This window comes from Lissotriton helveticus, chromosome 4_1, assembly GCF_964261635.1.
Source record: "Lissotriton helveticus chromosome 4_1, aLisHel1.1, whole genome shotgun sequence".
NCBI classification, from domain to species: Eukaryota; Metazoa; Chordata; class Amphibia; order Caudata; family Salamandridae; genus Lissotriton; species Lissotriton helveticus.
This window is the reverse complement of record NC_136063.1, coordinates 2,029,035,845-2,029,059,146: the sequence shown is the minus strand read 5'-3', so window position 1 is coordinate 2,029,059,146 and position 23,302 is coordinate 2,029,035,845. Positions and strand designations below refer to the sequence as shown.

The 23,302-nt window shown below is 43.4% G+C and overlaps 1 protein-coding gene across 1 annotated transcript in view; it reads left to right on the top strand.

The window, feature by feature from the left end:
- RADX (RPA1 related single stranded DNA binding protein, X-linked) overlaps nucleotides 1–23,015 on the top strand; it is a 395,634-nt gene extending 372,619 nt beyond the window's left edge. The window contains exons 13-14 of the mRNA XM_078688667.1: nucleotides 9,973–10,119; nucleotides 22,518–23,015. Coding sequence (XP_078544793.1) covers nucleotides 9,973–10,119; nucleotides 22,518–22,660 — 290 coding nt within the window. The 3' untranslated portion in view covers nucleotides 22,661–23,015. The remainder of the gene's footprint in view (nucleotides 1–9,972; nucleotides 10,120–22,517) is intronic.
- Nucleotides 23,016–23,302: the final 287 nt, after the last annotated feature.

Sequence of the window (23,302 nt, the reverse complement as noted above, 5' to 3'; positions counted from 1 at the left end):
CTTACCTGTAACTTTGGTTCCCCAGTATTAGTAACTTTCATAGATTCCCATGCGCCCACCCACCTCCCCGAGGAAAGCTCATCCTACTGCGGATATGGTGTCTAAGTACACAACGGCTACGAAAATCTGAGGCTCTGAGGTTCCTTCAGGAAGGTTCTAAGGGGTGAGGCACTTCTGATTGGCTGAGGCCAACATTTGGTCTTTTTTACACAAAGAGGGTGATATGTTACAAAAGGGAATGAGGCCTAGGCCTTTTTCCTTGGTCTTTTGTACCTACAACTATGGTATTTTTGTTACCGAGACTCCCACTCCGCCGACGGGGAATGATACAACGCATGGGAATCTATGAAAGTTACCAATACTGGGGAACCAAAGTTACAGGTAAGTAACTTGTTATCGTACGCGATACAGGGCAGCATCTCCGCTGGCAACCTCTTAACACCCTTGAGTCCTCACCAGACTCATCCAGTGGATCCCATCGCTCTCCTAACCTTCACTGTCTTGTCTAGCGCATGAATTGTATGACTGACTTGTAGTAGTGACTCTGCCATTGCAGTACCAAACCACTATACAGGACTGACACAACTTATATACTACCCAAACTATTGCTACTACCGTTCCGTACTGTGGTTCTATGCAACCTCTCTTCACTACGAGAACTGGCACAAAGCACCAAAGTAAACACAGATCTACTGCAAACATATCTATCCAGCCTGTAAAATGACTTTAAGTCCCTCTGTACAAGAATATGAGGAGCTGAATATAAGAACAGCAATTTAGAGGATGAGAATCTCGAGGACAAGAAGAACGCATGAGCCAACTCGAAACAACTACACATCCTCACCAAAAGTATAACAAATTTAGAAAACAGGAAAGGAAATCTCAGAATCGTTGGATTACCAGAAGGCACGGAAAATCAAGCAACATAATGTGTATCCTTCCTCCAACAATAGATGCTACAAAGTCTAGCCTTAAATCAAAACTGGGACGGAAGAGCATATCTTTAAAGAGGTCCTACTCCTGAGCTCCTCCAAGGACTAGAATCAGAATTATCAAATATAAGAAGTAGTTCCTCAGTCAGGCAGATGTACGTATTGGTGCTATCAGGCCAGAGTATGTGTCGCTGGGAGATCTGTAATTCAGATTGTAATGCCCTCACACACCTGTTGGGGTGTCATGCTTCATCATAGGGTGCTCCTTGTCAGGCCGGCCTGCAATGCCTGACGGGCCTGGTGGCTGCTTTAGCGGAGTTCTTTTGATCTGAGGACACCGTAAATGGTGAGTGCAAGTGGGCAATAAGAGTGGTGAGGTCTAGTGTATAAAAAGTGACTTCAAATAGGCACAGGAGACCGTAAGAAACCTATTTAATCAGATATTGGCCCCAGGACTAAGTAAAAACAGTGGTGCTATCTAGTGGTCCTTAGGTACCAGGATAGCATTAGAAGCAAGTGGTCGACATGTTTCATGCCGTCTATGCCCAACCGTCGGGCGGCACTTCTCCAGGACCTCGATGACCAGTGGTGCCCCCTCATGGGGTGGGAGTTTTGCCCACAACTCGAGGATGACCTAGCTAAGTGTACCGGTGGCCCCTAGTAGGGGGCCGGTGAAGTTGTCCACCCGTGAGAGTAGGAGAAAAAATGGTAGGAAAACAAACAAATACGCAGCATGAGTACTCAGTTATATACAAATAGTGCAGAATACAATGACAGTATTATTTGGTAAAGTCTACATGAGCTGTCAGTAAATGAGAATAGGGCAAAGCCCCTTGTTACCAGGGATACTGTCAATATCACAGTGTGATTAAGGTGCCTAGACATGGTACTAGGTAACTGTCCAGGTGTAATAACAAACTAGCTAATAAATAATAAATAAAAGATAAAGCTAAAAGCTTACTTGCATATGATAATCTAGGGACTAGTTGAACCAACGTGTGACAAGTGTTCACCTTATCCAGTTAATAAGGGCAGGACCGAGTCACAAAGCCCTTACATGACTTACCTCAATTAGAGGCATCTAATACTTCATAGAAGGACTGGAGGGTCCCGATCAGGGTGGGGATACCTTAAAACAAACATAACATGGGTGGAGCCAGAAGGCGTGTTCCGTTAGTGCACAGAAGGCGGGTATATACTGGTTAGGCGTACACAGTATTTACACTCAAACACATGCCAACAATAACTAGGAAAGTATTTATGACATTCGGCGAGCACCCAATGTGATAATGTTGAGGGCCAGTGAGGTCTCCACCCCGTCTAATACGTACTCTGAAGCATGTTGGTAGGTGTGTGACCAGGTGGGGTTCACAGATTATAGTAAGCAAAAACGCATACAGTGGGAACTATAAGCGTAGCAAACTGAAACAATGTGTGCTTAAAAAATGGGTCTCATAATTAATTACACGAATGCAGTCTAAAATGCGTTATCAAATTACTCCTGGCAGCAACGTGTGCGGTCATCAAGGTGCCTGTTAATCCGGATTGTGGGGAATAAAGCTGTCATGCAGCTGCTAAAATGAAAGTGACCGCGGTCGCGTGTACACAAGCATCTAGCAGCAGCGTCTTAACACGGATTATGAGCGATTAACGCTGCCAAGCGTCTGCTAAAATGAGAGGGTTCACGGTCTAGAAGGCATATACCAAAGGCCCGTTTGCAGCGTGTGCGATGAACAGAGTGCCGATAGTGTACAATTGAAATTTAATGACTGTGTGATAACCCTCAAAGCCGTTTGTCCGAGCAGATCGTGTTGTGGATCCCACAATCAAAACGTCTAGAGTCTAACTCTCTGTGTCCACTCCACTTACTTGGTTTGTAGATCCGTCACTGCCGTCTCACCTACCCTGCTCCGTCCAGCCTGAATTTTACCAGTGGAGCGGCTATGGTTGTTGCTAAATAGTCCGAGTCACATGGTCCGAGCTCACGCCCACGATAGACTGGTAGCATGCGGCAGTGCGGTGTGCATGGGTGCCATCTTTGAGTGGAGTGATCTGTGAACTGAGTAATCTATATAGTATACTAGGTTTTGATGTGCACTGTGTTGTAGCACACTATTGAGTCAATTTGAAACCTCAACCCTGTAGTGTCATAATCCATGTTATAATAACATCCGGGGCAAGGTTTATGTACATGTGTGTAGGAGTGTGTGGTTGGAAGTACTTCACCCTGTCACTGAGCGGTCAGCAGAAATTAGCCTATTGAGGTCTCTAGAGCTGTAATGTTTTGTGGGAGGATGAATGATGTTGAACTCAGCGTAATTACATTCATGACATTAAAATTTGACTCATATAGTAGTGTGCATGACTATGGGAGTACTCAGCAGAGACCGAGAGGGTGTAGTGCCACCCTGTTATAGTTTGAGTTTAGTTCAGGCCATGGTATCTCATCGTTTAGACCTTGTGACTGGGTGGACAGGCAGAAAATCCAGCGTTCCATTCCAACCGTTTCTGTGTAGACCATGATGTGTTACTTTCCATCACTGTCCAGTGTATATCGTCTGGCCTATGCGGGTGGGAAAGGAAGTGGGAGGTCATTTTCGTTGTGTTCTTCTGACATCTAATGTTACTCCAATGTTCGATGATTTTTGTCTTGGCGGGACGCGTTGTCATACCAATATACCTCAGTAAGCAGGGGCCTTCAATGAGATAAATGCAATTCTTTGTATCACAGTTTGTATGGGGGATTGAATCCTTACCTTGTCATCCTTCAGGATTATTTCCTTGGTGTGTTTGGTCAGACTGCACACCCCACATTGACCACAATGGTAGTGGCCTCTCACAGGTGTAGAGTTCCATAGTGTACTCTGAGTGCTCTTTTGTGTTGGTCTTGGACGCGTGTGGACCAGTATATCTCGTAGGTTGCTCGTTTGTTTCAATGTGAAACGGGGCATAGGGCTTTTGAGGTTGCCTGGTTAGACGATCTTCCAATGATTTCTGATTATTCTTTGTATCCTGTTTGAGTCTGGAGTAAACGTGGTCCCACATGTTATAATGTCTTCCACTGCCTTTTGTTTGGGTTCCAGAAGTGCCTCTCTGTTGTTATTGAGAGCTCTCTTGCATGACTTCTTAATGACCGATAGGGGGGGTAGTCACGGGCCTCTAGGTTCTTGCTCAAGGAAGCAGCCTCTTTTTTTTAAATTGGAGGTGGGATATCAATTTCTATGTAATCTCAAAAATTGTCCAAATGGGAGATTGTTCTGTAGTGCCTTGGGGTGGTGGCTCCCATAGAGTAACATGTTATTACTATCTGTAGGTCTCTTGAAGGTGTTGGTAGATGGCACCCCGTTGTCCAACTTGGGGGTCAGGTCCAAGAAATGGATTTCCGTGGATGAGATAGACCTTGGGAATATAAGAAAGGGTTCTAGTGTGTTGACCCATGTGAAGAACGAGTCGCAAGTGCTCATGTCACCTTTCCAAAAGACGATATCCTCTATATACTGTCTCCACATAAGGATGTTGTCTGCGCATGGGTTGTTGGTATCAATGTGGAGACGTTTGAACTCCGCCACATACAGACAGGCCATACTAGGCGCAAATGTGCTTCCCATGGATGTCCCCTGGGGCTGGTGGTATAACTTGTCTTGAAACCTGAAAAAGTTTTCGCACATTGCTATTGTGGCGCAGTCCACAATGAAACCGACCGGAGTCTGTAAAGGTCCAGTCCTCAGCTTGTAGGCGTGTCTCCACGACCCTTTGTGTCTCATTATGGGGAATATTTGTGCACAATGCCTCAACGTCGAGAGTCATCAAGAAGTTGATTTCATTACTCCGCGCTATGTTGGCGATGAGGTTGAGGACATCTCTGGTGTTCTGGAGGTACAAGGGTATTTTTTTGACAAGCAGTTGCAAAAAGTGGTTACAAAATTTGCTAAGTGGTTCTAGCAGTGGTCCTAGGCCAGAGACCATCAGACAGCCGGGGGGGAAGTAGTATCCCTTGTGCATTTTCGGCAGGATGTAAAAGAATGGTGTTCTTGGTTCCGTGTTGACAAGGAAATCTGCTTCATTCCTGGAATTCCAGCCCTGGGCTTCTGCCGCAAGTACAATTGATTTAATCCACGTCAGTAGTGAGTCGGTGGGGTCAATGGTGATCCTTCTGTAATATCTCGCTTGTGAGAGTTGTCGTAGGCATTCTTTGTTGTAGTCTTCAGTGTTTCATAGCACTATGGCTCCTCCTTTATCGGCTGGTTTGATGGTGATTGATACATCCTCCGTCAGTTGTTTGATGACCTTTCTTTCAGCAGATGACATGTTGTTGAAGTGTTTTCTGTTGTCCAAGCAGTCTACTTCCTTCTTTATGGCTTGTCCGAAATTATGGATCTCGTGAAGTGTCAGGCCTTCATGAGGAGTACATCTCGAGGTTCTTTGTCTTCCAAAAAGGCTCTCAGTCGTACCTTTCTAAAGAAACCGTGGAGTTCCTTGTGGAGTCGAAAACTATCTTCCTGAGGGGTAGGTACAAAACCTAAGCCCCTCTCAAGGACTTGCTTTTCAAGCGAGGTGAGAATTTTGGAAGAGAGGTTCACCACTAATTCCTGTTGTTGTTTTTCTTGCTCCTCAGTTCCATGTGTACTGGTTGTTGTGGTTCCGAATGGTCTTGCAGTTAGACCTGTTTCTGAGCTCCTCCTCCTCCTCTTCTTCTGCCTCGTCCTAAAAAAAGCTATTGATTCGGGTTGTATTTGTACATTGGCGGTGGGACATGGAATACCGGGTTCCATGGAGGTTGTTGTCCAAAGTAAGAACTCATCTGGTATCCGAACATCGGTTGGGTAGGTTGACCTCTGTTGTTCTTGTAGCTGGTGCGGCTGTCATTTCTTGATGTGCTACTAAATGAACCACGTTGTTGGCGGGTATCAATTGATCCTCAGTCTGAAGAGTCATCCTCCCCCGATACTTGGCAATCCTCTCTAGTACATGGGTAGGCTTTTCCTTATCAAATTTCTTGATGTCCTTTTGTAATTTAGAAATGTTCTGCTGCATGAGATGATCATTATGTTCCTCCATTTCAGAGTTTATCTCTGCAAGTCTGATCTTAAGAGTTGAGATATTGATTGCTGCTTTTAGATTGTTTTCAGCCACTGTGTGCCATGATGAAGCATGACACCCCAACATGTGTGTGAGGGTATTAAGAACTGAATTACAGATCTCCCAGCGACACTTACTCTGGCCTGATAGCACCAATAGGTGCGTCTGCAACTAACTCCAGGCATCAAATTCTAATGATCTTTTGAAATTGAAAGGGCACATAGAGTGCCATCTAGAACCAATCCAAGTACCTAAATACCTCTTTCACTGTACCTCCGGCTCCACCTCTTTTGCCAGCGGTTGTCCAGCTCCCTATTTTCCAGCCAGTACTGGTTCATCCCTTACTCCCTCCATCCCAAGCCACTGCGCCTTCATCCCATGCCACTGCACCCAAAATGACTGATGATCCTGTACTTTCTGTATCTGTCCTGACCCCTCAAATTCTTTGTTCTACTGTATCTCAATCACGTCAGGATGCATAAGGCTGATGGTATTAAATTGGTTGAGTGATCTAAAAATAGAGGTAGGAGAAATGATAGATCAAATACAGGATTTTTCTGAGGGAGAGCTTCTTTGTCTCATAAATAAGCTTTCTCATCAACTTATAGCTCAGTGGGAGATGACTACAGGACGGAATGGCCCTGACGATGGTAGAGCTATTAATCGATGGTGTCAGAGAGCAGCCTTTCCTGTAAGTAGAGTTAACACTGCCATAGCAACAATAAATGGATATCGTAATGAACTTTCTTCCTCTCCCCGATTAAGACCTATGAGGGAAGCAGCGCCACAGTTCATTGCTGGAAGAGGTAATACAGATAATGATGACCCTAATGATTCCAATGCTAGAGCCAATTTTTTGTACAATTGTATATATATTCGCCCTGGAAAAGGACAGATGCACTCACTTTAAAAGCCTCCTTACCAGACATATGGAAAAATCGTAGAGGATTTTATGATGATGTACAGGCAGCCATTGATTCCTGTGTCATGACCTTAGCAGATATTGATATGTTTTTTTGGTATGATCCTGCCACCAGATATGTGGCGACTTACCCGTAAACAGGATTATACTGTTGATTTGGGCGGGGACTGGGCTGCCATAGTAGCAGCCTACAGGGATAGGAAACCTGGTCAGAAACCTAGTCCGCTCATTTTGGATCTGCCTGGTAACATACTTACTTACATAAAAACAATGGCACCAGCAAGGAAAATAGATTGGGCACTTTTTACTGCTTGTAAACAAAAACAGGGAGAGGCCGTCCCTGATTTCTTTACTCGCTTTGAGGAAGTGTTCCATGATTTTAGTGGGCAAGATACATCTACGCCTAAGGATGCACATTTATTTGTAGATAGATTTGTAGGAAATTTACTTCCTGAGAGATCTGTTCGCTTAAAGAATTCTGAGAGTACATGGGCTTCAGTAACCCTGAAAGCTATATTTGATATGGCTCAGTATAATCAGAATCAGGTGACCACTAAGCAAGAACAGAAAGAAGGAAAACTAAAAGAATTGAAAACTAAGGTAATGATTGTCCAGGCCTATGGACCCAGGGTCGAGGTCATGGTCAAACCTATGACACCCCTCGGACACCACACGCTACAGAGTGTGAGCTAGCACTCGCTTCCTATTGCAAGCATGGGTCCCTCGGACTCTGCAAAGTTCCCCAGCACTCTTCGAACTCCTCACGTTCCGACACCGCAGGTGGGTTTCTGCTTTTTACGAGCACATTCCTTTGCTCGGTGTGTTTGCCTATGTCAAGATGGTCCTTGTCCCAACTGACAATCACTTCCACCCGCTTCTGCCACACCCTGTATGGTCCTCATGATCTCATGGAAACGGGGAGATCCATTGTGTCCCAGGGATCTTGTTGACTGGAGGCCAGCCAATCCGCCCTTAGAGTGTGTCTAGGGACTAGTGCACGGCAGTTGGCAATTAGCTGCAGGCCAGCAAAATCCACCAAGTGATAGTCCCCTTCCTATAACACGACCACCCCAAGGCAACCACATGTCTGCAGGTAATCCAGTTGCAGTCCCTCCTGCCCCAATGGTTCCTCGTGTCGATGCCCTAGCGTTGAACCAGCGTGTAGTATGGTTCCAATCCCAAAAGCGTCTCTAACTCCTCATGGCCTTTGAAGATGAGAGCAGTTTGAAATGCACAGGCCCTCTCTAAAGTTTGACCTGTCTGCCATCCTACCCCAGGAGGCTTTATCAATATCTTTGTGGGGCCAAGACCCTGCTCCTTGGAATGCAGGTGCCAAATCCACCCCCTCATATCCGTCCCAGGAAGGCTTCCTAAAGTCAGAGGTCTGCAGTTTGCCTAGAGCCCCTAGTTTATGGCCTTCTATTGAGAAAACACAGATGCAACTGTTCCCCCAGCACCCAGATGTGTACTGGAAACAGGCTGACATGCACACTGAGCCTTGAGCACCGAAATGCCCACTTTCTCATCGTGGAATTTCCACATTAGTAATGTTAAATCCACTTGCATGACCGGAGAGGATTTGCCTTACTATCTCATCGATATCAAACACTATCCTGCGACTCTTCTACGCTTAGGAAATCCTGCTGAATAGCCTTTCCCCTGGTCCCCACATTAATCAATGCGAGAAGCAGGTCTCACAGTACCGAACACACCATCTGGTGCCATTCACTACCAGTGCATGTAGCGCACACGTGCTGCCTCTTCCCGACCCAGGGATTGCTCTGATGTAGCAAGAGACATATAGAACCTTGGCAACTAGCTTTTTAAATGCCAACCTGAGTATTGGTACGCTGCACACACAGGACCCGCCAGCGCAAACATGTGGCAGATTTCAAGAGCTACCTCTGTCAGCACAACCAGTGTTGCAGGCCCACGGAGGAGCATTTGGGTTACATGCCCTAGGTATATGTCTTACCCCTGGACAAGGGACTTGCAGCTAACACAAATCAGCCAATCATGTGTACACCAATCTCCAGTATATATATATATATATATATATATATATATATATATATATATACTGGAGATTGGTGTACACATGATTGGCTGATTTGTGTTAGCTGCAAGTCCCTTGTCCAGGGGTAAGACATATATATATATATATATATACTGGAGATTGGTGTACACATGATTGGCTGATTTGTGTTAGCTGCAAGTCCCTTGTCCAGGGGTAAGACATATACCTAGGGCATGTAACCCAAATGCTCCTCCGTGGGCCTGCAGCACTGGTTGTGCTGACAGAGGTAGCTCTTGAAATCTGCCACATGTTTGCGCTGGCGGGTCCTGTATATATATATATATATATATATATATATATATATATATCAGTGTCAAATGTGCTCAAATTCCTAAGGCTCCTAATCAGTGCATAACCAGGAGGGCAAAATCAAAAAGTTGAGGGAAAAGCACCTTAGAAAGGCTCTTTCCAACACCTGCCATGATGATCCCAGTTGTGACTGTATGTATTGTCATGTGGAGCCTATTCTTAGCAAACACTTTGTAAAGGAACGGCTAGGAATTCAGCACTGCCTTTTGCTTTATAGCTTACAGGAGTCTGCCACTACACATTTCCTAATATGCATATTTTTCTGCATTAATTATGTCTTCAAAAAATTATTTCCTCGTTTCTGCAGTACTCATCCTACATATCCCATTATGGGTTCATGAGTAAGCCTCACCACTCTGATACTTGGTTTGAATAGGACCAACTTAATGTTAACAAGAAACTCTGTATGACTCTTACCAATCACAATATTATTTTAAGCACTGTTACATTGATACTTTATTTTTTTCCATAATCTTGCTGTGTTTTTTTTATACGCCATAACGTGAACTAATGGATGCTTCTTTGGTCGCCTTGGTCATTGGGAGCCACATGAAGATGATGCCCTAACTTTCAACATTACATGGTTCATTTTAGCTTTCTATTGTCCATTCTTAATATGATGTTCATTGCTTCACATGTCTTCTCATTTTTAGATCTCAACCATAGAGCCGCAATAGATGTTGCTTATTTCCCTGTGGATGCCACACATCCACAAGATGTTGTGTTAAGGCCTACAAATCAAGCTGACCAGTCTAACACCAACTGCATGAAAAGAATGCTCCAAAGATTTCCACTCACTGGTAAGATTTTGTGGTATTTTCCATTTCTTTGCATAGTTCACCCAGGTTGTATGGTCTTTGCAAAACCAGGATGATGAAGGATTGCCTTGCAAATGTGATGCAACTGTAGATTCAACTGTAGATTCTGCCGAGAGAGATGTTCCATGCAATAGGTATGCTAAGTGAAAGACATGGGTTCTAGAGTATACAAAAAACTGAGTGTGAGGATCATAAAAATAAAAAATATGATGGCCAGACGATGGTCTTGAAGTTATGGTTTATCCTGATTGGAGGTACGTTGAAGTTTTGTACTGCTAAACAAAGCTCAAAATCCTCGGTAAAAACCCACTATCATAGTCATTAGAGACAAGGTTATAAGAGTTTGTGATAGAGTACCTTATTTGCCAAACTGTAAGGCCCAAGGTCCTTTCCAACATAACGTATGCCACTAGTAAGAGCTGCACTCAGTAATTCAGGAACTGTATTGTTCTTCTACTCCTTTAGTTGACTTAAAGTTTGGGTGGATAAGTTAAAACGAAAAGATGCAAGAATAGAATGCAAAGCCTGTTGGTGCATTATTCTCTGGGAAAATTCTTGGTGTTAACAAGGCAACCCTTGTTAACACCAAGAATTATTCCACACATCCCGTCTGTCTTGGTACTTTCGGGAAGTGTGTCAGCAGAAATTGTTGCTGTTGGCTATTATTCAGAATCTCATATACAAGGAACATAAGGTGGTTCTGAGCTACCAACTTTCCAGCTTTGGTATTTCTGAAACATTTTTCCTTTTGTAGGGATGCACATCATGGGTAAGGATGAGGGCAAGTGATTTACAGTAAATTGCATACTTGTGAAATTACCACTGAGGTTGAACTGAAGATAAACATTGAAGAAATATTTGTATATCCTTGTTGCTACAAATTTCATGTCTCCTGTACTTTTAACTGTCCTGACCTAGTCGAGGATGTTTACTGTTACGCACTGCCCCGACCTAGTCGAGGATGTTTACTGTTACGCTAAGCACCACAACGCCCAGATCATCTTGCTCCAAAAGATGCACATTACAGAATTCCAGTGACTTCGTAAGCGCTAGAGAGGTCACATCACAGGCACCACTTATTCTGTATACACGTGTGGCGCCCCTGTTTGGGTTCGCCCCAGCATCCTGTTCCAGGTAATCAACAACATAGTGGACAGGGAGGGATGCTTTTCCATCATAGAAGGCGGTCTAGATTGCTCCAGGGTTCTCCTGGGCAGCATATACACCCCTAACATAGAGCAAGATGCTTTCTAGGCCACGCCTTTCCAAACACTGGCACAAAAAACGTGGACCCTATGGATCTTAGCCTTGCGACTATGATTGCCCCCTTGACATCTCCTTGGATCGTTCCTGTTACCTCGCACACAGCCCCACCTGCAGGCAGCACATCTGCAGGGGAGGGCTGACCATTGGAGATTGATTAACGTATGGCGATCGCTCCATCCTGGCTGGTAGATTGATTGGCTTTTTTTTTAATGCAACGATGCACAACCTCTATGTGCGTCTCAACTGCATTTTTCTGTCGGCCACACTCCTAATTCCATGTGCCCGGAGGACCTACACATCCATGAAATCTCCGGTCCAAGTTTAGAAATCACTCCCGCTAGCCCCAACCGGGAAAATATCCTTCTCTAAAATGAGCATGCTCCCCCACCTTCTTTATCACTTCGCCAACATTTCTTTGGTCCCTCCCCATAGCTTTTAAAATGATTTAGATGCTGTACTTCCAGAGTTTATCTGGAGTAACAAACGCCACCACATAGGTTTACAGAAACTGCATTAACCGGTGGAGAGGGACAGTCTCGGTGCACCTTCGTTTGAGGCTAATTATCTAGCAACCCAGCTTTAGTGGCTCTCCTGGTGTCTGACTAGGCTTTACGCTTTGAGGTGGTTCAGCGCATCAACTGGCGACCCATTTCCACCGCATGTTATACCCTCCTTAAACTTTTCCTCACTCTTACCTGAGACAACACCCTGCCTCAGGAGCTATATGACATATCACTCCAGTATTTCACTCTCCTCTTCCCTGGATGAGCCTAGATAATACACCCCCGCCTCTCCTGTGAGCCCTCTTTTCCACTCCTCTAATCATGCCACTGTCCGCACTGTTCAGCCCTATTATAATTATGTGCTCTGATGTTGTTAATGTTTCGCTTCAAGCTCCGCCCTGGTCCCCAATCTGGATTACCGCCCACCCTTATCAGCTCATGTTAACACATGGTCCGGTATGAAAATGCTCCTAAAATACTTTGTAATTCTTGATCTGTCAATATGTTTGGCTTTTCCCTAATTACCTAAATAGAACTATAGTAGTATAATTCTAGTGAGAACTCATCAGAATATCCAAGATGGAATTGGAAAACACCAGCATGGTTTGCTAGCATGGTTTGCTTTGGTTTGGCCATGGCGGCTTGCCTTTGGCATGTCCTCTGTACAACCAAGCAGTAGCTGCCATCTTAAGGCAAGTAAGCGGAAGGCTGCAGCACCAAATCCCATAGTTGGCAGGATCAGGCAGGCAAAAGAAGAAAAACAAAACTGCATAAGGAAAACTATTAAAATAAATAATGCAGCTCAAATTGTGGCAGGCAGCACCCGAAAACAAGGATCGTAGCAAAATAACTGAAAAATAATTACATCAATACAGAGGGCCAGCATCTCTCCTACATGGAGAATATAAGTACATAGAAGCCATGAGCTGATTTTGCTCCAGATATGCACCGTTGTGCATTATTAATCTTTCATGAGAAGTAGAAGCATATCCACAATCAATCATAAAAGGGTGCAGGCAGCGGCCGCCATGATAAGGCATGCATTAGGCTGCAGGACAAACTAGGAAGGAGCCCCAGCCAAGATTAGCCAAGTAAAAAATGGCATAAGAGTAACAAAACTAACAAATGAAAAATGTTAAAATAAATTAAGCATCTTAAATAGAAACGAGAAACCAGGTAGCACCTACTAGGAATTCAGTAAAATAACAAAAATGTAATTTAACTAATACAACCAATGCTGGCGTTCAGGCACAACTCCTACATGGAGAGTGCAAAGAAATAAAAGCTGGGATATGATATTGCTCCAGTGGGTATCGTTGAACCTACTTATTTTGTGAGAGTTGCCACCAATCAGTCATGTAGAGTCTTCTGAACCTATCTTTATTAAGCAGAAAAAAGCCTAACTTTGTAATAGCATCTATTGGTTCAGAAACATCTGTGGGTGGGTGGTCTAGTGCAACATGAAGCAGACCTAATTTAAAAAAAAATGGGCGTATCTAGTTATTTAGTATCGAAGTATATGGCACTTGAGTTACAGGTTTTGGCTGTACAGGTTTGTCAGTCATATCTTTGGGACTGAGTTTGCCCCACCCTGTTGTTTTCTCAAAGCCCTCCCATCCATCATTATTAGCCTTCCAGGCTCCATTTTAATAACTAATTATTCTTGAGGATTGTGCATAATCACAAAGTGGCTCATATGTTATGGGTAAGTTTCAGTGCCTGGGTGTCCCCTATAGTTTTGTCGATAGCGTGTTTTGTCACGTCAGAGAAAACGAATTTCGATTGGTTAAACTACTGTAGGTGGCCTCCATTCACATCCAATGCTGCACAAAACAGTAAATCGAAAGAAAGAAAAGTGATGCCCATCCTTATGCGGGCTTATTTCGCTGCTGCGCAAATGTATTGACCTCGTGCTCCAGCACTGGCAACGGTTCATATGTTATGAATGACAGTTACAATAAACCAATATATTAAGTATGTGATGAGTGACACTGGAAAAACCGAGTAGCTCAAACAAGGTGAACCTATTTCGTAAGTGACTTTTTTCATCTTGATCTCCGTTACTTGCTGTGCTTCATATGACTGTTGAGAACGGTCTAGCGTGCTCCTTCAGCAAGTGAAGCAGGAGTGATATGATAAACCTGGACTATAGCTCAATGAATTAATGCTCGCCACTGATGTATGCTGTGAGCTGCCAATCACAAGTTCAAATCCTGCTAAGGCCAGGTCACAATTCAGTCATAGTAAGATTAATTGAGTGAATGAATTAATATGAATAATCTTTATTGTTTAGTTAATTAAAATGTACAATTTAAAAGGACCAGTAAAAAAACAGCAGTAAAAGAAATCCTACTATTTACATAACTATGCATTCCTCATTCACTAGTTAAAATATTTTTTGTGCACCTAAAGTCTCTTTACAAAAAAAGAGAGAACTGCATAGCTCATAGACCACCCACCAAGATCAGTAATGGAGGCCTCCGCATAACCGTGCAACAGTCTCACCCACCGGACCCATCGCTAACACGCCACCAGTTCGACAACGCCCAGCTCCAGGACCCCTGGCCCTCCCGACGCTAAACATACAAGGAACTCCTAGAGCTCAGCGAATTCTTAGAACCAAACCACCTACTGGACGCCTCTTAATCAGGATTCCATACCAACCACAGCACTGAGTCCGCACTGATTTCAGCCACAGACGACATCAGAACACTCCTGTGGAGAAACTGTGGCCTTGGTTCTCCTCTACCTCTCCTCAGCGTTTGACACAGTCTCCCACAACACCCTTATCAACAGACTCCACAACATAGGCATACAGCAAGACATCCTCAAGTGGATTGCCTCCTTCCTTACAGGATGCACATGCACACAGAGCATCCGACTGCCTCGCTTCACCTCCTGATCCAAAGAAATCAACTGCAGCGTACCACAAAGATCATACCTCAGCCCCACCTAATTCAACATCTGCATGACCCACCTCGTAGAAGTCGTTGGATCCTACAGACTTAACATAATCTCCTACGCAAAATACACTCAACTAACTGATCCTTTCACTCACCAAGGACCCTTACAATGCCAAAACCAACTTCGCCAAAGCCATGACCAAAGTAGCCAAGAGGATAAGAGACAACTGCCTCCAACTCAGCTCCGACAAAACTCAAGTACTGACCGTCGGGAAGAACACCTTCGCATGGTACCACAGCTGATGCAGAATTCTGACCCACACCGACCATGCATTCAACCTCGGCATCATTCTAGGCAGCCAACCGACCATGACATGACAAGTTAATGCGGTCGCTGCCTCCTGCTCCACACAGTTTGCGTGCTCCGTAGAATCTTCAGATAGATCCCACCTGCCCTCCTATTCACACCCCCTTGCACACACACACACAAAACCCATCCATCACAGCTGCAACGGTGGCCACACCTTCTCCTACATCGCTGCCAAGACCTGGAACGACCTTCTCCTCCATCTACGTACAGCCCCTTGTCTGCAGACTTCAAAAATAGGCTCAAGTTCTGGCTCTTCGACGGAGACACAGCACCCAGATACTCATAGGGGTAACAGTGCTGCCATTTGCAAATGCTGTATATTGACGGATAATTTAGTGCATCACATGTGATTTACAGGGCCTAGAAATGTCAGGTGTGTGATGAAACTGTCTAATAACAGCTAGCTATTAATATTATCATAATTATTATTATTTTTACTACCTAAAGCACATCATCGCTGTAGGATTTAACCCTGTGCATTACATTGTAAAAACTATGTGGACAGCTATTTGCACATTCCTTTTGGTTGCATTACGTTGGTGAGGGGAATAAACTATACAAATGCTAACCGTTTCGAAACAGTATTCGGAGTCTTGGGTGTTTTTTTTAATGGTTTTTATCTTTGTTGGAGCTATCGGAGACATTCAGGCACACATGTCTGTTACTATCCAAGATCTCATATTACAGCCAACATCCTGATACCGTGACAAACCAGGGGGGTGAATTTGATTGCTCTCTGACGTCAGAAGGCTGGCCAATAACCAGTTTGTGGCTCATTAAGTCGGTCTTTGATCTTTTTCCTTCCAATCCTTTGGATGCTCATATCGACTCCCTAAATTTGACAATTGAGTGTCATATTGACTCGCAAACTATCAATATTGAATACAAGTCCAATTTAACCTTTTTTTCTGAACTCTCCCAGGACCAAATTAAAACCATCCTCCTGCAAATTAAATCAGGCTCTCCAAAGAATCCATGCCCACCGAAAATCATTCCTCTAGTGGCTGAGACTATTTCAGACTACCTAACACATATTTTTAATCTTATGGTTAGGGCAGAAAAATAGTGTCTGGAAGATAGCGCATATTCTCCCTTTAATCAAAAAAGCCAACCGAAACACGCTAGATCCGTCGAATTATCGTCCTATTTCCAGATGGCGAAAATAATCGAGAAAGCTCTTAACTCACAGCTGTCAGCTTTCATCGAGGACCAGAGTCATTTAGATCCTTGCCAATTCAGATTTAGGAAGCATCATAGCTCTGAATTGGCCTTGGTAAGTGCCTCAGAACAGATTAGATGGACACTGGATGCAGGGGGCAGCGCAGTGCTGGTCCTACTGGATCTCTCAGTGGCATTTGGCACTGTAAACCGCCAAATCCTACTGAAGAGACTGGAGGATATTGGGGTAAAGGATAAAGCCTTTGCTTTAGTCAAATCATTTCTGTCAGACAGGATCCAGCTTGTAGCAGCTGATAACTTCAAATCCCCTTCCCTCTCTGTCCCTTGCGGGGTCTCCCAGGGTTCGTCTGAGGCAGTCCCTTTTTAGGTCTCGGCTAGCGAAAGGCTGCGCTTGCGCAGGCTCGCTCCGAGACTTTATCTTAGAGAGTGGGGCTTGAACCCGCCCCTCTTCTCCATTGGCTGGCTTCCTAAACGGAGGCCATCCATTGGAGGAGAAAGGCGTCTGTCAGTTCAAGCCCCGTCATTTTGGGATTCGGAGCGTGTTTTTTCATGTTCTTTATCTCCTCTTCCCATTGGCTGGAATTTTACATTCCAGCCAATGGGAAGAGGATAGAAAGAAAAACACGCCCCCAAATCCCAAAATGACGCTGCGTTTCTCCAAGGCATTTCTCATGACCTTGGAGAAACATGGTGGTGTGTGGTTGTTCCTGCTTCAGAAAATACGAATGGGTAATTCCTGTTAGCGATCACATCACCTTTTAACACAGAGAATCAGAATCTGCAGCAGCAAAAACTTGCTCCCGAACAACCCCTCTGATGCCTGGTTCTATACAAGATGCTCGTTTCCTGCGACTTCCATGCAGCTGACACAAACTACGTTTCCTTATGCTTTAACTCCATATACTCGCGCTTAACTAACTGTTGCACAATACGTCTTTCGATAATACATCTTTCGAGACGGCCGCTGTCCCTGGCTTTACCCCCCCCCAGTCTCACGCTCGCTCTTTTCATGTCGTTTCTGCTGTATTTTGGTTTGTCATGTTGAGGGCCTGTGAGGCCCCAGGGCCCTCCAGGTGTTCCCTGTCAGGTGTGACAGTTACTAAACCCGCTCATGTCACCATATGCTGGTAGCGGCAGTCCCGCATGCCTAGGGACATAATGGGTCGAGTGACACTACAAGTACCAGCATGCAAAGTGAACAAAGATGTCAGAAGTTCCCGTTTCGAAACATTCCAGTCTGGGAGCTATGGGGTTAAAGGTGATACAAGTGGTGACCAGAAGGGCAGACTGAAAACCAGGATGTACAGATTGTGTGACCGGTCATACATTTACAGACACTCTAAATGTAACTTCATTGCATAGTGGCAGATGTCTCTGAATTAAAAGGTAAACACAAATGCCACATAACTTCACCATATAGAATTAGCCCCTCCTGGTTTTGCCGCTGCCACCCGAGGAGTCAGTGGGACTCCAAAGCCTTTTATTTCAATTGTTCCGATAAAAAGGATCAACGTTTGAAGACTTTTAAGACCGGAACAACCCTGCCTGACGTACTTTACGCAGTGCACCCTGGAGTTTGTAGTCCACAGTGTTATACTTTAGGCAGGTAAACGCCTTAGAAATGAGAGCGCACAGCTGGATAGGGTGTGAGGCTTGAGCTGAGACATCCTTAACCGCCAGACCTGGAGGTTGGAATCTTATCAAAGATGGGCTCAGCCTTTCATCACCATGAGGTCAGCGAAAGCAGCACTTTTATTTGCGTCCGTCGTGTTGTGAAACACAGACATTTACATGTCGGTTTCCTCCTGTTCTGAGGCCAGCTGTGCACGGGGCGAGGTTTAAGCAGCAGAACGCTCCTTGATTTCCACTCTCTTTTCAACATTTTTCTCAAAATCGCGACATCCAGGTGAACACTGAAAAACTACAAGCAATAACGCTACATAAAATACTTATAAAGACGAACAAAGGCCTGTACTCAACCTTGACCATATTCTCCCAAACAAATTCCAAAAGCAGAGAATTAAAGGTTGCTGTTACCCAGATCCTCACTGTCATCGAGGATTTATTTGGTTGTTTTCATCTATCCTTATTCTGATTGTGATAATTCAGAAGATTATTCTGCTTTTCTGTAAAGTCGCATAGATATTCATTTAAGTTCTATCTCAGGTAAAAGCTCAGGAAAGGTTCTGTTCTACTCGTACAACTCTATTAAAGACAAGCATTTTGGTTAATAAAGAATAATAAAGAAAATCACCCACTTGTAAATATATATTCCTTACTATACCCGAAGTTTAAAAATTATTTTTGATGCCGTTTTTCCAAGTCAAGTTCACGAAACTGCCACTACGTGGCACAAATGATTTGTCTTCCCTCTGGAAAATGATCATGCAACAGAAACTCTTAAGCTTCTCCTATCCAGCATGGTAGAAAAAGCAAGCTTTTCACGCTCTGAAGGATTCCTGCATTTCTCCTGTACGGTGGATCACCATTAACATTGCAGTTATTTGGTGTTCACAAGTTTGAATCCCAGCATAGGCTGACTCATCCGTGCATTCTTTCAAGGTCACTGAATTCTTTGCCATCAGCTCAGACTAAGGCACATCTATTCATGACACCTGTTTAAAGTGGTAGAATTGATTTATAAAGCACTGTATAATACGGGTTGACCTCTGATAGCAAAAAATGCAGAGCTCCTTCTCCTTATGTAGTCAGATTATTATTTTCTTGTTTGTTTATGAATTCAAACCCCTCAGTGGCCTTCTGAGGCTAGTTTTCCCTGCATTAATGGAATCTGCAAATATGTTTGTGGTTCCCTGTGCTAATAGGAGATTCTGGTGCTGTAGTCTTTCTGGTATACGCCACGCTGGAAATATGGACACCCAGCCAGCATGATCCTTCAGTGAGGACCTTTGGGTATTAAAGGAGCTGCTTCTACATTACAGGGAAATAAATGTGGTTCACCCGACTCACAATAAGCTACTCCCGCAAATAGAGAAAAAAGTACTTTTATACTCAAAACAACAATAATATGGTGCAGTATCTCATCTGGAAGGACAGGATCTGCACATTGTGTCTGTGGAAAAGATTTGGCCCTATGATGTAGAGATTCTTATAAAGTTTGCCTCTCTGGCAGGGGAGTGAAACTGCGGAACAGCTGTGCTGCACCACTTAGAGTAGGTCTAACATGATTGGGAGCTTGATCAAGTGCGACTGAAGCAGAGGGAAGTAGATGGTATAAGCTTTACTTTTCTGGAAATTCTCGGGGAAAAAGCTGCTGGTGATCCTCTGGTGACTGTATTTAGATCTCCTCCTGCGCATGCTTATCCTAAGTGCCTTTCATTTCAGGCAAGTCTCCCGTGCCATTGGCTCAAACAGAAGTAAGTATGTCCTAGGATAGGATAGAAAGTCTGGCACTGGAATATATTGTTCAATCCACAGGAGCCGTAGCCTCCTTAAATAGTATCCTATGACTTTGCTATCGGGTAGCTGCAACAATATAATTGCAGGACAGCCATCTGATCATCCTTCCATGGCTTAGGAAAACCTCATTATGATTGGGTGCCCATGCATAGACCCTCTGATCTTATCAAATAGGCTGCTGTTTTGTAATAGCTTGATTCACAAAGTTATTTTTGGGATTCCTGTTGGAATCTTGTAAAGATATAAAAAATATCTGAAGAGGGACAGCATTTCTTTGATGATTAACAACAGATCTATGGCAACAATGGTTCTTGTAAATGCAGATCCGTCATTTCTACAAGTGTCCTGTGTATTTCCTTTGGAGGGTTGTTTATCCTCTGGTTCGCAGGAAATATTTCAGAAAATGTATGCCTGCTCCAGATATGCTCTGCTATTTAGTTACATCCGAGCAATGTCTATCTGGTTGTCGTACACGTACGCTGCTAATTCTCTATGACGAGCATAAGAGCATATATCAAGTGTGCAGGAGTAGAATGTGAGTATTGGTGAGTGGAAAACATGACTACAATGATCATCCTGAGGAGGTGGTTGTGAAGCTTGGTAGATGCAGCTTATATCTTAAATGAATGATCGGAGCAGATGAAGAAAATGCCATTATATTCCCGTTTGGTTCATTGTTGAGAAAGTAGTTGCCATTTAGTGACATAATTTTGAACATAGAATGAACAATGAGGAGAATGTTTACGATATGATTTTGAGGATGTTACATGGGCTACTTCATTCCCAATAATAAGTGGCATTAACAATACGTTTTTTCTATGCTTTCTGATGAATTCTCTTTTTTGTGAGTATGACAGTGTTTGTTTTCTTCATAATAATTTTAAAATGCATCCACCTGTGCTGACCCATCTGTGTGTCTTGTGGTTTAGTTTGTTGTTTAAATCCCCATGGATCTGAGTGTTTCCAGCATTTGCTTGGCGTTCCAGTTGTGCTCATTGCAGACACTGTGTTAGTCCCTTAGAATTTTGAGATGATTAACTGATCCTGGTATTTTGCTGGGCTTCGAAGATAATGATGCCTCTTGCAAATATATTTAGTTTCATATGTGAATTAGCATAATGTCTATTAAAAAGGTATCACTGAGGTCGAGTCTTGTTCAGGTGGATTTAAAGGTTGGGTAGTGTAAAGCCTCACATAAATTAAATTATTTCCGTATGGATGCTTTTATTCTGCGTTGTACACGTCTGTTTCATGGTTGTTTTGTAATTCAATGAATTGGCCCAGATTAGGGGGGGGTGTTACAACTTGATGGGTTAGATGCAGGGTGTTACTAGACATTTATTTTCATTTTTGAAAGACAAATACATACATAAAATTTGGTATTCAATTGTGAATTCTAAATAGTTCAGCGCTTCACCTTTTGACAGTAAAATGCTTATGTGAGATAGAAAGGGAGTCATTAGTTACGCTTGTTTCTTGGCAGAGGCATGGCTTTATCTTGAGTAATGAATGCATGGACTCGGGTTTTCAAAGGAAGGAGTTGGTTGTTAGACAGATTAATAGTGCATTCCCACTAATTACAGCTGGAAGTGAAAATCCAAGTCTGTAAATGCCTTTGACATCTTAAATCCTATTTTCAGTTATATTTTGTTTTTTCCGGTCTTAAAAGCATCCAGTATTTTCCTAATGAAAGCAGTGTGAGCTTCTAGAATTAGAATATGGGAAGTAAGTTTGAGAGCACATTCCAGCTCTCAGCTCGATGGGTTGGGAGTAATAGTGAGGTAAACTATGACTCTTACATTTGGAAAGGGGGAGGGAGGGTTCTTTGTGGTTCCACTGTTCAACTGGAGGGGGTGCAAGAGTGTTAGTGGTGAGTTGGATTGGCCATGTGGTGGATGTGGGTGTGGTGGGGGTGAATGGTTGAAGAGCCAAGACTGCCGTACTGCAGTTGTTTAAAGCAGGAAGGGAGGAGCTCATTGCAGAACTGGGACCAGGGGAATTTCTGAGGTTGAAGCTATTATCACTGTGTTGGAGGGGGGTAAATGTTCAGACCCGAGGTTTGTCATGGCATTCTGAGCGCAATGCATGTAAGCTCCACGATTAAGCAAGCTGTGTAAGAAGGCAGTCCACTCGTACATAATCTTGCCTGGAATGCAGAGGACTTGGCCTACATTTGTTGTTTCTCATTCCCGAGTATGGCCTGTCGGTGCTCGTCTCCAGAGAAAAAGAACCATGGGCAATGTGTACAATTCGTCCTGACTTATGGTAGTTTCATCATAGCTCTGCTCCTCTGCTGATAATCCAGCGGTTGGGTGCGGATGCAGCCCCGAGCTGTAATCCTAGTTGCAGCACTACACTGCTTCAGAGGAGGGAGGCGTGCATTCTGGTGTTAGCAGACTCACTGTGAGTAAGGTTTGCCACGCCTCGGAGAAAAGGTAATAAAGAAACCTTTCCAGCAATGTTAGGAAACCTGATTTAAGTTCAGTTCACAAGATGTGCTTTATTGTACTATACCATATGTTGCTATGAATAGAACAGTCACAATATATTCGTAGTTGAACACACTGAAACGCTTTTAGATACATTGTTCCGAAGGTGTCCGTCAGGCTGCTCGCGCCTGGGTAACAAATGTTAGAGTAAAGGTTATCAAAGTAATTGGGTATGAATGGTAGACAGAAATACATAATTGGTTATATATAATATATATTTTAAAATTTTCCAATTCAATGTCACTTGCAGGTAAAAATGTGAAATCGATCCATGACCTCAACAGATTACATCTCATCTTTATCCTGGACATCTGTCACTTGGGTGGAGATCATGTGGAAGTCTGCCTGAACAGAATGTATAACCCTGCAGAGGAAACTAATGTGGAAAAATAATAGTGTAGAGTTTTATTTTCTTTGCTAGTGTTATTTTTTTAAACACGAACGGTCAATTTTTGTATGTGTATTTTCTTATATAAATTATGTTTTCATGTTGTTTTCATTTGTTTACAAGCTAGTGGGTGAATTCGTGTATCCGTTTTTAAATTTACTGTTAACGCTTGGTTACAAAACCTCACTTATCGCTTTACTTCAACCCAAACTCGTAATGTGCATTCCAATGGACCAATGAATTATCTTTCTTGCCAGAACCATTGAATTCCTTTAAGTTGAATTAATGAATTTTCAAAAATAAGGTGAAACACACTGATAATTACGGTATATGTCAATAAAGTATATTTGTACTGACATTCATAATTTCGTTTTAATAGTATATTTAGGGAATTTTACATGAGGAACATATGTATATGTGTGTATATATATATAAATATATATATATTACCTACTGGCGATAGCCAGTAGGTATATATAGTTAGGATTGTTTTCCATAGGGAAATCGCAACATTCTATTGGGAATAACTTTGGCGCCGGTTGAGGAATCTTCCTGAATTTTTCCTTAACTTTGCCTCGCGGCGCTCCGGTCCTTCCCTGAAAGTTTGGGGGGGATTCGTCAAGCGGGGGCCGAGATAAAAGGGGGGT